The sequence below is a fragment of the Pongo abelii genome, chromosome X, assembly GCF_028885655.2.
Source record: "Pongo abelii isolate AG06213 chromosome X, NHGRI_mPonAbe1-v2.0_pri, whole genome shotgun sequence".
Classification (NCBI taxonomy): Eukaryota; Metazoa; Chordata; class Mammalia; order Primates; family Hominidae; genus Pongo; species Pongo abelii.
The window spans coordinates 138,358,142-138,371,053 of NC_072008.2; the positions used below are offsets into that span (position 1 = coordinate 138,358,142).

Below are 12,912 nucleotides of genomic sequence, written 5' to 3' on the forward strand. Positions count from 1 at the left end.
AAAATGGAGTTAAGGAATCATAAATTGGAATTTAGGTTCACTGACCTATGGACATGAATGCCGTCACTAGATTTGCAGGTGCAAATAGACAGTTATATGTATACTTACCTGATCTGCATGCAAAGACATGGTAGGTAGACTGGTTGGTATGTGGTGGGGGGCAGATATGAAGAATACAGTGAACTATGCATGCAGGTTTTTAAGTACACCTCTGGGAAACTTTGGCCATTTATCAAACAAATACATGGAGTACTTCACAGTAAATCTTGTCTTCACAGCAACTATTATAGCTACAATGGTTAGCAGCTGTGAAATCTCTTGCAGGACGTTTTATCTTTGCCTTTTCTGGTTTCTATCTCATTTAGAAAGCGTTTTGGGTGCTTTCTGATGTCTAGCTCATTTCAGAAAGCAAACCAGGGAATTAATGTGTGAATGGCAATGTGTGAATGGCAAGCATGCATATGTAATAATTTATCATGTCTACATCAATTAAATTCAGATTTTCTGAAAGTCTACAGAGAAAATGAATGGCCAGAGAAAAATTAACATGTGCAATGTCATAGAAACTGAAAATGTACCCCAAATGGTGATTAACAGAAACTCCATAGTTATCCCTTCCACTTATCTCTAGTTACCCATTACCCAGAGCCATCCCTGTTGTCTCATATGCCAATTCTAAAAACACTCTTGTTTTCCCTTTGGGAGTACAGCAATTGTACAGGAAGCAGACCCACTAAAGAATGCAGTTTGCATTCCTAAGCAAAGCTCTGAAGGTGAAAGGACAAGAGAGCATCTTCAAGAAAACTGTCACAAAACATGAAGGCAAAGACACATTTCTCAAACTTGCAGAAGTCTGTTCTAATTGTACACATTATAATTCAAAGGTATACATATTGTGCTCCTGTTGGTATTAATGGAAATGTTTATTAATTCCTACAGAAGACAGTCAAACCCTCAGTAACAGGGGACTCACCTCCATTCCCAGGGTTCAGATCTCGCTATGTTAGTGAGTGCTGCTACTATGTGGTTGTCATTTTGAACTTTATTCTCAAGAAGCTTGTTAGTAGTGCTTTTGGGGCACTGCATCTACTCTGGTCCACCAAGGTGACAAAGGTCAATTTGTTGCAAACTCTCAAAAGGGATGGGATGGCCTGGATTGATGTGAGATGGTAGAGTGGGACGGGGTGGGATCATTTCTCCTTGCATAGAACAGAGCTATTTTCTCCTGGTCTGTTCCTTGTGCCCATGAGGACTGTAGGAGCTGTGAACTCCCCATTCCTTTCTCATGCTCTTCAGTATTAGTGCTGTATAAAACGGTTTAGAGATGGCTATCATATTGTGTTAGTGGCTAACAAAAGGATCTGTGTGCAACTGCTTGTTAAAAATCACATAATACTCAAAGAGTCATTTTGAAATGATTCTGTTGTGCCTAGCTTCTGTGCCAATAGTGCTTCAGGCTAGAACACTACAGGATTCATTACAGAACACTGCAGAATCCTCTGGCTTTGCTGAACTCATCCTCTCGCAACATGGGAACATTGAATGCTTTAAGTCGTATAGATAACTTTTTCAGGTGGGAATTGTTTCATTGTACTTTACAAGTTATACATTTTAAGTATTTTACAATTTTTAAATAATACATGTTAAGCAAAGAACAAAACTGCCCAGTCTGGCTAGTTTCAAGTATTGAAAAAGAAACTTTTTTTAATATTTCAGTTGCTGTTGTTAGGGTAGAAATAGAGAAATGACAGGGCCAGTATTTGGCCACAGTGGCAACCAACTAGGACTTGAGAAAGTAGGACTATTTTGATGCTACAAAGACATAAAACAGAAAGCACCATGTTAAACCTTAACATACTCAGAAAATTTCCAGCCACATCTTTCAGTCATTCATCTTTCATAGTCACAACAGAAAAACACATTTTTTCAGATTAGAAAATGTTGATAATTTTTGTAGAAAACCTACCAATATTTGAAGCGGGTGCCATGCACAGTATTGGCCCTGTACACCATGCAGAAAAGCGTGGAAAGTAAAGAAAAGAGATATTTGATTATTAAGGATTTACTGATAGAAATACATTTTAACAGAAAGATTATTTCTTTGCAATATCAATTACTCAGCACATGCAAGTCCAACAATCTCCCATGTTTACAATTACAGATTAGTTTTAAGGTCACAAACCCAGGTAATCAAAATAATTCTTGGATTCTTAGGTACAAAATGAGCTATAATTTTTCTTTAAAAGAATTAACTCACTTAAATTACATATTAATGGTGGACAAATACATCCTAAATAATTTTTATAATAAAAGAATTTTAATTTATTACACATATCATTTTCTAAATATGCTCCAGAATCTCGTATCTGGTGTCCGTATTTCTATTTAGAGTATTAATCTGTTAACACTGTCTCCTCCACTGTCTCATAGTCAGTAGGACTTGACTATGAATATATGGCAAAGAGGTTCCATTAAGAGAGACCTCTTAGCTGGACAGGCTTTTATGTTGCCACTAATTAAGGGGAAGGGAATTTTTCTGACATTTTTGCTTATGAAACTAGATTTTAAGTTGGCCAAATCTGGCAAAAAATTCAAACTTGGAAACAAAGTAACTGTAGTATTAAGAAAAACTATGATGAACAGCATACATTTTATTATATTCAACCACCTTGACTAGACTTCCAGGGCTACTGAATTCATTCCATAGCTATAATACAAATTGGAAGTAGCCAAGGTAGAGTGATCTAATGTGTAGGTAAATTACCACAATTTTTGAAGAAAAAAATGCTAGGAATAAAGTCATGTCAACTCATACTGCTTTTCTCTTTTACTCTGTAGACATTATTTGTTTTTTTCTTAGGTTGGGAGAAAATATCTAAATTATTAGATATCAGTAGTTACTTATTATAAGGGATGTAAGAAAGTGCTGAAGAATTCCATATTTCCTCTCAGAAACTATCATATAAATGTATACAAATTGTATATTTTTAAATGATGGCATGAAGGACTGCTGTGGCTAGTAATTAAAGACTGGTATTAAAAAAAAAATAAAGACTGGTGTTTTACGGTACCTTTCAAAATTAATTAACTGATTAATTTACTAGTTAACCAATAAGTTTTCTCAAGTCCAGGTATTAACAAGGATTTCTAAATTATTTTTTTAAACATATGTTATTTTCATTTAAAAATAGTTTCCAATCTTGGGCATTTAGCATTGTGTCAAAAAAAAAAAAAAGGAAAAAAAAACCAAACTGCTGTACTCTCAATGGTTAGAATTTTCAATTTATTCCTAAGAGACTATATGCTCATTCTTAAACTACTAAACCACCAGAAGAAAATTAGTTTCCCCCCAGTATATGATATCTAATTGAACAAATTTCTGGCTTAACATTTTCTATTCAATTTCATGTAAAACAGGCTATTAAATATAGCTGAATGTAGGAGATAACAAAATATGCTGCAAAATGTCAGAAAATATAAACTGCTATGTATTTTATATTAACTGATTCAGGAATTACAGGCTAAAACTATCTGTTTAATCTATATTATATTATATTATGCACTTAGGGTAGTTTTATTTTAACTACCTTTGGCATATCAAAGACATATTGACAACGCATTTCCATAATATCAAAGCTGGGAGTTTTTTCCTTTTTTTTGACAGCACTCTACTGTCTGTGACAGTGATACCTGAGAGTCAAGGAATTAGTTTGAGACTGAACCAAGTGAATTAATCATAAGCAAAAACCAAGAAATGCTAAAAAGAAAAATGTTGATACTTTTTCCTAGTTTGATTTCAAACCATGAATTTTCATGAATTATAGAAAAACAAGTAGTTCTAGATACTAGCAGATAAGCATAACTTCCTTGTTTTATTTTTAATCAAAATACATGTCGACAGTCCTCCTATACAAGCTCTTTGAAAGCTGTTTTGCATTGTATACATTCACAACATCACCAAACTCGCTGCAGTGCCTAGAGCTGTGTTCTCACCTGCAGGGATAAATGCCGGCTGTGGGAGCTGCAGGTTAGTCAGAGCCTGTTGGCAGTGGAAAACAGTGGGATTAAAGACCGGGGTGGCACCATTGGGCTTTTCCAGTGCTGATCTCTTTGGTATCAGTTGCAGTGTACCAGGCTGCAGGGCCTGTTGGGGGAGAGATGGTACTAGTACTAGAGAAAGTAACACATGTACTCAAACCAAGCAAGCACCAGTGATATAAGGTATTTCCTGGGAATCCTCCATAAGGGTATCCATTGGGCAAGACACTGGATAAGCAGTGGCCCCACAGCAAGGTAACCAAATGCGGAGATAAGGGGGTTCACGGCCGTGTACAGTGGCTCAGGCCTGTAATCCCAGCACTTTGGGAGGCTGAGACCAGCGGATTGTTTGAGCTTAGGAGTTTGAGACCAGACTGGGCAATATGGCAAAACCCCATCTCTGAAAAAAACAGAAAAAGTAGCCAGGCATGGTGGTGCATGCCTGTGGTCCCAGCTACTTGGGAGGCTGAGGTGGGAGGATTGCTTGAGCCCAGGACGTCAAGACTGCAGTGAGCTGAGACCACACCACTGCACCCCAGCCTGAGTGACAGAGTGAGAGCCTGTCTCAAGGAAAAAAAAAAAAAAGGTAATCCACTACATGAGCAGTAGTGCAAAACAGAAAAAAAATGCAAAAAAAAAAAAAGGTTTTCAACTTCACTAATTTAGACCTCATTTGAGCAGGATATGACAGAAAGCTACTACAGTAAACAATCATTTATAATTAATATCTCAGGGATACTCATCTATGAATCTATAAAAATGAGATTAGCAGAAGCAACAGATATAGCAGGAAAGAAATTTCTGCCTGTTAAAACTCCGATACAGATCTAGGACATAAATGGCATATAGGTGATAAAACAGATGTTGGTAGATCAGAGTCTGACACTGTCACCCCGTAAAATAAAATCCAATTTATACGAAGACTTCAGGTTCAAGTCCTATAATTATATATTTCCTAACTAACATGTAAGGAAAAAGCAAATGAATATTTCCTCCCCCACGACCTACCTCACCCAGGTACTATGTAGATAGTTAGCAAAATATATGCAGTTCTTATTTATAGAGGCTTGCTGTCCATTTCGGTATGTACAATTTGCTTTGTTAAGTTCTTGTAAGGTTTAATTCTAAAACCTATTAGCATTTTTAAACCATCCTTTCATGTCTACAGTTCTTTCAAAATCCCCACTGTGCTTATAATACTCAGTGAAACTTGCCCCTGGATCAGATTCCTTGGAGAAGTTTAACATTACTTTACATTTTTTTTTCTCAGCAAATTACACGTTACTTAAAAAACATGTCCCAGCAACAACAATTAGGTATGCTCCAAATTCTTAAGGAAACAGGAATGCTTGTGTTGAGTAACTATCCTACCATGTGTCCAAAAGGGTAATGCCATGACCTCGTTCCTGTGGATAACAAAGTTCTCAAGGTATCTCTATTTTCTTTTGGGAACTCTACTGTCAGTGCACACACTGTGACAGATCTGCTTTTCATTTCACCTAAATAAAGAAAAGCATGCTAGAAGAGTGAGATAAAATAAACTGAGTAACTTTGGAGATATAAAATTTCCAAATTTATCCCAGCAGACCAGATGGCAAAGGTCAGGACTAAAATCATAAACCATAAAACAAAATCTATCATTTCGAATGCCTTTTATTACCACTGGGAGAAAATGGTTTTGCTGAACATTTTAACTAACACAGAAGACCTACTTATCTGGTTGTTAAAAAGATTTCCCTTTGGTATAAATGGGGAGTGTCCCCTTCTCTTGAAAGTTGGCAGCATGGTGTGATCATCAGAACCAGTTATGTTCCCTAGTAAACTACAAATTGGGGTGAAACCTAGATGAACATTTAACAGGTAGATGCTGGTAAGGTAGTACTGCTTGTTTATGGCTGGGGTTTATCCTGATGGGTCAGTGCCCAGTTCCAGTTGGGTGGTGTTGTACTATTAAACTCATAAACCTGCTGAAGAGGTGTGAGACTGTGGATGAACTATCAACCCTTTATGTCTCTCTTTTTTTTTTTTTTAAATACAAGCTGCTTTCTGTGAACTCAACCTGAGCTATATACATGAACAAGGTAAAAATGTCTCTTTTATAAAGCATGTCCACTATGAATCCTTAAAAATATAAAAAGCTTGAATTTCTTCATGAAGGCCTCCCTTATTTAATCTTACCTCTATCAAATTCCTATGGGCCAACTTGATCTCACTGCTAAGACCCTGCTGTGATCAGTTACTTAAAAGGGAATTTTATATTGATATTCACAAGTAACAATTGAAGGCCTATGATATAATATTTAGCTCTCTACATGGAAATTTGAGGCTGACTTGTAACCTATGCATTCTATCAAACACACTCAAATAATCAGAAATGGACAGATGCATATGAAGCTATTTTCATAGCTTATAATTATCCCATTCAAAAGCATTTAAGACAAAAAGAATTTGGTAAAGTCTTTTTTAACATTCATTAACAGATTATGTTGTTCAGATCAAGAGAGAAAGTAAGTTTGTTCTACTTTGGTGCTCAGATCCTTCATGATGGAATGAGTTCAGTTCTGACAAAAACTGGAGCCAGTCCAAAAATGGTACTGTGTCCTTGAAACCATAAACTACTAGGAAAAGTGGGAGAAATTTGCAGTATTTGGCTTAGACAGGAGACATGACAGTCACTCTCACTTGGAATAGGGACTGACTTCTTTTGTGAAGTTCCAGTTGCAGCAAGATAAGTTTCAACTCAGTATGAGGAAAACCTTCTTAATAGGGATGTTTGAAAATAAGTGTCTCTCTGTTGTGAATAGGCAAAGTCTCTGTCATGGGAGTCCAAACTATGAATGTTTGTGAGGAGATTTAGCTCACAGTGCATCTCCTGGGCTTCAGGGTCATGTCAGTGCTTTTTCCACACCCAGGGAACATGAGGTTTCCTGTGGGTTTTGTCCTTTATTGGGGCTGTTATGCCTTATTACACAAGGAAGGGTCCAGGGAGAAAAAGAAAGACATAGCAAGCAGCACATCAAAACAATGGACAGCTGTGGCAAACTTAAGTCATGAGAATTCCTGGTTCTCAGCGATCACACTGCAGTGTTACACAAATATTTTTCCTGCTTCCTACCTTTCAGTATTACTAAGCAGCACTAACTGTTCCCCCAAAACTGACTTTCTACAGCAACTTAAAAGTCAGGACTCTGGGCTGCGCACGGTGGCTCATGCCTGTAATCCCAGCACTTTGGGAGGTTGAGGCAGGAGGATCACCTGAGATCAGAAGTTCAAGACCAGCCTGGCCAACATGGTGAAACCCGGTCTCTATAAAAACTACAAAAATTAGCCAGAAGCAGTGGTGCACGCCTCTAGTCCCAGCTACTCAGGAGGCTAAGGCTAGAGAATTGCTTGAACCTGGGAGGTGGAGGTTACAGTGAGCTGATATCACGCCACTGCACCCTAGCCTGGGCAACAGAGTGAGACTCCATCTCAAAACAAACAACAACAACAAAAAACACACAACCAGCCCCGCAAAACAAAACAAAACAAAACAACAACAACAAAAACCCAAAGTCAGGCCTCTGCTCCCAACCACGTAAAAATTTCCCCCCACACTAAGTAGGCTGCTGTCCTTGATACTGTGCCTCTAGAGAGGAAAAGTGGCCTTAACCTTTAGGAAATGACAACCTACTTAATATCCTATCTTTTAAGTGCTGTGTTTTTGAAAGGCATTAAGGATGTCAGTAGCAAAGTGCCCATGAAAGTGGCTCACAGAGCAGAGGCAACTTTGTAGGATATTGAGGGTAGTGAAACTATAAAAGCACTCAAAAATAACTTACTGTTTAAATTATACAATTTACCCTTACTCTGAAAATGGGAGAAAGAGCACAGTAGGTTAAAAGCATTAGTAAGGCTTTTAAATAATTATCTTTAGAAAATCTTAGTAAATAAAGTAGAATAAATAGGTTCTTTCTTTTCCAGCTTATAACCTTGACTGTTCATATTAAGGTCCTCTCATGACCATCCATGATTATGGTTACAGGATATTAGACAAATTGAGGAATATACAAAGCATTTACTCTGAAACAGGCCACAAGTGCAGGCCTTTTCTTACCATGGCAGAGGCAGCTGAATGGTTCATCTGGTGATGAGCTGCCTTGAGTTTGGCTTGCAAGTGTGCAGGAGGATGAAAGTACTTGCATTTCTCCCGCGAGCATCGACCTTTGATGTAATCCATGCAGATTGTCACAGTATTATCACTCGCTTCAATCATGGAAGCATCAGTAGGGTGAGCATAGCGGCAATCATTCTCCCCACGGGTACAATTTCCACGCTGAAATTCTCGGCAAACCTTAGAACACACACATGCACATACACACGCATCACACTGATGACTGGAAGCTGACTGTTTTTTTTTATTTTGCTAGTGAATGTAACAGTAATTATATATACATTGAATATATTATGTATGAACAAATCTAAAAAGATAAAGAATAATGTAAAGCCATATTCACTATGAGATATAAACAGACAGAATTTCTATTCCCAGAAAAAAATTCTATTCTCCCCAAAAGGAGGTTGTCCTTACATTGAAATAAAAATGTTTTAAAAAAGTATTACTGAAAATCAGTTTTAATTCTCCAGTTAATACACAGCCTTAAGCATAATTAGTGTTTTTTTAAGTCCAAGATGAGTCTTTATCACACTGTAATGCACTGGTTTTCCAAAGTCAACTTGTGAACCATAACTGAATTATATATACAATCAGATTCTATTACAATACATTACTAGGCATTTAAGGGGCTGCAAATGGAGCTGACTTTGTAAGGAAAAGACTAGTTATTTCAATGTACAAAGAATAACAATAGAAGAATGAAGGACTTCAATAAATCAAAAAGCTGTTTGAAATTTCTTTCAGATTTTCTTTTCTTAGGCATCGGGGGTATTTATTGCCTAGCACATCACTCTCAAAATGGAGAAAAAAGTTGAGGCACTATGAGACTAATTTACCTTCTGTGTTCATATAGCTTTACATTCTGCAATCATAGAGAGTTATATTGTCTACTCTTTTCCCACTTTGATTATTCTAGCAAGTAGAGACTCATTAACAAATACAGTAATCTGTTTCTTAAAGCTGGAGCCTAGGTAAAAGGAACATTCCCACAGAGGCTTCCTGTGCCATCGCACAGTCTATGGCTGGGTACACTTAACATATTGTTTGACCTACCATACAGGTGAATCAATGCACTTTATAACAAGGTATGATTGCAGTACTAAAATGTTTAACAACCCTATAAGCTAAGAAATTTGGGTTCTCTTATTTAAAACACAACACATTGGGCTCTGAGAATACTGCTTTATGTGTAAGATTAATATCTATTCTACAGGTATTTATATATATCTTCACAAATACCTCCAGTTTATCTGAACGCATCAGTTTTGGGCCAACAGCTCCTGGCATTGCAAGAGGTGGGTTTCCAGGAATCAGAACAGGTGTATTTGGTACAAGTTCTGCAGGAACGAGGCCCATCCCAGGATGTGGTATGTAAGGACTGAAAGCCATGGGAGGATTAGCTGGAAGTGATGGAGTCATAGGAAAAGAACCCTGTATGTTTAAAAGAGAAAAAAAGATGTTAGAGGTAAAGATTCTTCCTGTCATTACACAAAGAGGCATTCTTTCAGAAACATCAAAATTACTTACGCCACATCAAAATTTACCATTGTTTTCTTCTGATTTATTTTTAGCCTCATACTAATTCCCATAGAGGAGTTGCTTTTAAACCAACAAATCTCTTTAAGTAATAACTTTATTGGTAAGCTCATAAAATAAGCCACATGATTTTAACAGTCATGAATTAGCCAAATTAAATCTCACTGCTAGAGTCTGTTCCAAATGTGTTTCCTCCAACTCTTTCTTTATTCCCTAAAAACCATGCCACCAATGACATTACACATATGGACAATCTTCTTTGTTTCCTTACACAGGCATGGCCTTTGCGTTCAGTCCCTTTCCTTCCTCCTTCCTCTTCACCATCAATACTGCTTGGCTGTAAGGCTGCCTGTCCTACCACAGGCCCCACCTGTACTACCAAATACTGGCTGTGCTTCTGTCTTCCTGGCCCACTGACAATTATGGAACCCAGCAAGGAGTTGAGGAAGAAAGTGATAAATTAGAAAAAGTGAGTGCTTTAATATCTACCTAAAATGAGTTTAGTATGGTCCATTATATTTTGTTATTTTTTTAAATAAGAGGTCCTGTTTTTTTAATTTTTATGTGTACATAGTAGGTATCTATATTTATAGGGTACATGAGATATTTTGATACAGGCATACTATGTGTAATAATCACATCAGGGTAAATGGAGTATCTATCACCTCAAGCATTTATCATTCCTTGGTGTCACAAACACTCTAATTATACTCTTTTAGTTATTTTTAAGTGTACAAGAAATTATTGTTTACTGTAGTCATCCTAGAGGTCCTGTTTCACAAGCTAATCTGACTTGCCTAGCCTTGTCTTTATCCAGGGGGCCAGATGATATTCATAGTTCAAAAGAAGGCACTAGAAATGCTACAAGAATCCCTGTTAGGCAGGAAGAGATAAGATAACAGGATTATATGGTACGCAAACTAGAGTGTAACTTGTAAAAAAAAAAAAAAGCCTCAGAAATGCAAAAAGCTATTACTGCTTTTTCTATTTTCAAAGATCCTGGACTCAAAAAGTTTAATATGTGTATTTCCTTTATTATCTGTTGCCATATTATTTATCACTTTGCTGTTTTCCAGTTTGTTCCACATGTGGGTATCTTTTCTTGTCAATGTGGTTTTATTCCTTTGATAGTTCTCGTCTCCCCTATAGTACCCAACACTTAGTGAATGACTGGTTGACAGATATACTCAATGATACATTTTAAAAGCTTAATGAATGAATAATAAATCATGACTAAATGTAGTATATTTCTAATAATGACTCTACAAAGTTAGTTATTGTGAAACTGGTGGTGTCTCACTGTGTATTACTAATTGCATGTGTTCCTTCTTGATTTATAAAATTTTTTCACTTGAAAAAAACCCCGAATCTGTTGCATTTGCCAAACTGTGCCCACACCTGCTAAGTCACATTAATAGAAACAAGTCTAAATACAAATTGTGGAATATAAAGTGAAGGACAATATATACTCATTGCCTCACCCCCATACAGACTTGAAATTGTCACCTACACAGCATTCCAAGAAGACCCTGTTATAAACCATATTCAGCTTAGAAGGAAGCACTCCCCCATTAGCATTCTACCCTAGATGAGTTTATCAAATTAGCTGATTGGGACATTAGGAAGGGCAGGAAGAATCTGGCACCAAAAAACTGGCAAGACTCACGAGGGTGAGTAGAAAAGACATGGTTGCCAAGAGCCTTAAGCGGAAAGGGAACGCCAGGTGCCAGGAAAGATGATGGTGTAGTCAGGAGAAGGACTCTAAAGTCTGGGGGCAAATAGCCAAGGGCTGACCCAGTCTAACTAGTTCTTATGATGTAATAGACTACAGGAATACGGGATACTTGTCATGGAATGAGATGTGAAGCTCAGGAACTAGCTGATGTGACATTATTTTATACAATGAGAAGGAAATCTTCTGGAAACAGCCACCCAGGCATGCTTCCGCAATAAGGCAGACTTTATCAATGTAATGATTCATAGTTGTCTCAAGATCACCAAGAATCTCTGATGAGAAAAACTCCATTTTTGAAGCACACGATAGTGCTCCTCACTTGACTTTTTGTTGTCTCTGACTTTCCTGGTAAATTTCTCACTGAAGTCACCAGCCCATTCTCCTGCATACTTTTTGCTTTTGCCTTTTACAAAAATGAGCAGGACCATTATTGCATCTATTAATTTTTGAACTGAAAGAAAGACCTGGAGGTGGGTGAATTTTCCAGATTAAAAAGTTATTAATCACTAATAAATGCTGATCAATCAACAATATTGAAGCCTAATGTATGTGAAAGCAATGCTTTCTGTTTATGGTAGCTTTTTACTTCTGTAATTTTTTCTTTTCTTTTTTGAGGTGACTCACCAGGGAAATTCTCCTAGCTAAATTCTGCTTTTTTTGGAATACTTTTAAACTTTCTTAGGTTTGTTATATGCTCCAAGTGTATGGAAAAAAAGGCTATAAATTAATGATTAGTCTAACAATGAGAACACATGGACACAGGAAGGGGAACATCACACTTCAGGGACTGTTGTGGGTTGGGGGGAGGGGGGAGGGATAACATTGGGAGATATACCTAATGCTAGATGACGAGTTGGTGGGTGCAGTGCACCAGCATGGCACATGTATACATATGTAACTTACTGCACATTGGGCACATGTACCATAAAACCTAAAGTATAATAATAATAATAATAATAATAATTACAATAAAAGAAAAAAAAAAAATGTAAAGGGCTTACTGAAAGTATTTAGATTTTTCTAAGGTTTCACCACAAACTATGCTATCTTTAGATCTTAAAATTAGTATCCTAGCTCTTATAACTATTTCCTCCTTGAGTATGAAATGCATTCTATAGCGCTGTTTATTGAGAAGAAGCAAGCTATCCCATTCTCAATACTGGGGCAGAGGCAGGAACTCCTGAGTGGCTTATTTATTTTCAGTTGGACATTTCTGTTTTCTCACCACCACCTCTGCCCCAGGGTAACTACTCCATTTCATGAATTTGAACATTCAAGGGCTTAGCGTTGACTAACAGCCATGAGTTAAGTCAAGCAGCCTGCAAGCTCAGAAGCTCAGCTTTAATAAGCAACTTTAATCCTGTCTCTATATATATCTCAGCCCTTGATGTCAGTTGAGCTAACATGAACCTATCTGTGGGTTAATTTTTATTGTAAAGGAAAAGGT

At 37.1% G+C, this 12,912-nt stretch overlaps 1 protein-coding gene across 10 annotated transcripts in view; it reads right to left on the reverse strand.

The window, feature by feature from the left end:
- Window positions 1-12,912, reverse strand: part of MBNL3 (muscleblind like splicing regulator 3) — a 122,549-nt gene that overhangs the window by 10,599 nt on the left and 99,038 nt on the right. For all 10 annotated transcript variants that reach the window (XM_054545073.1, XM_054545077.2, XM_054545072.1 and 7 more), the window contains 4 exons: window positions 9,434-9,625; window positions 8,135-8,371; window positions 3,994-4,144; window positions 1,967-2,002 (listed from right to left, as the gene is read on the reverse strand). In XM_054545073.1, the coding sequence (XP_054401048.1) occupies window positions 1,967-2,002; window positions 3,994-4,144; window positions 8,135-8,371; window positions 9,434-9,625 (616 nt within the window). The remainder of the gene's footprint in view (window positions 1-1,966; window positions 2,003-3,993; window positions 4,145-8,134; window positions 8,372-9,433; window positions 9,626-12,912) is intronic.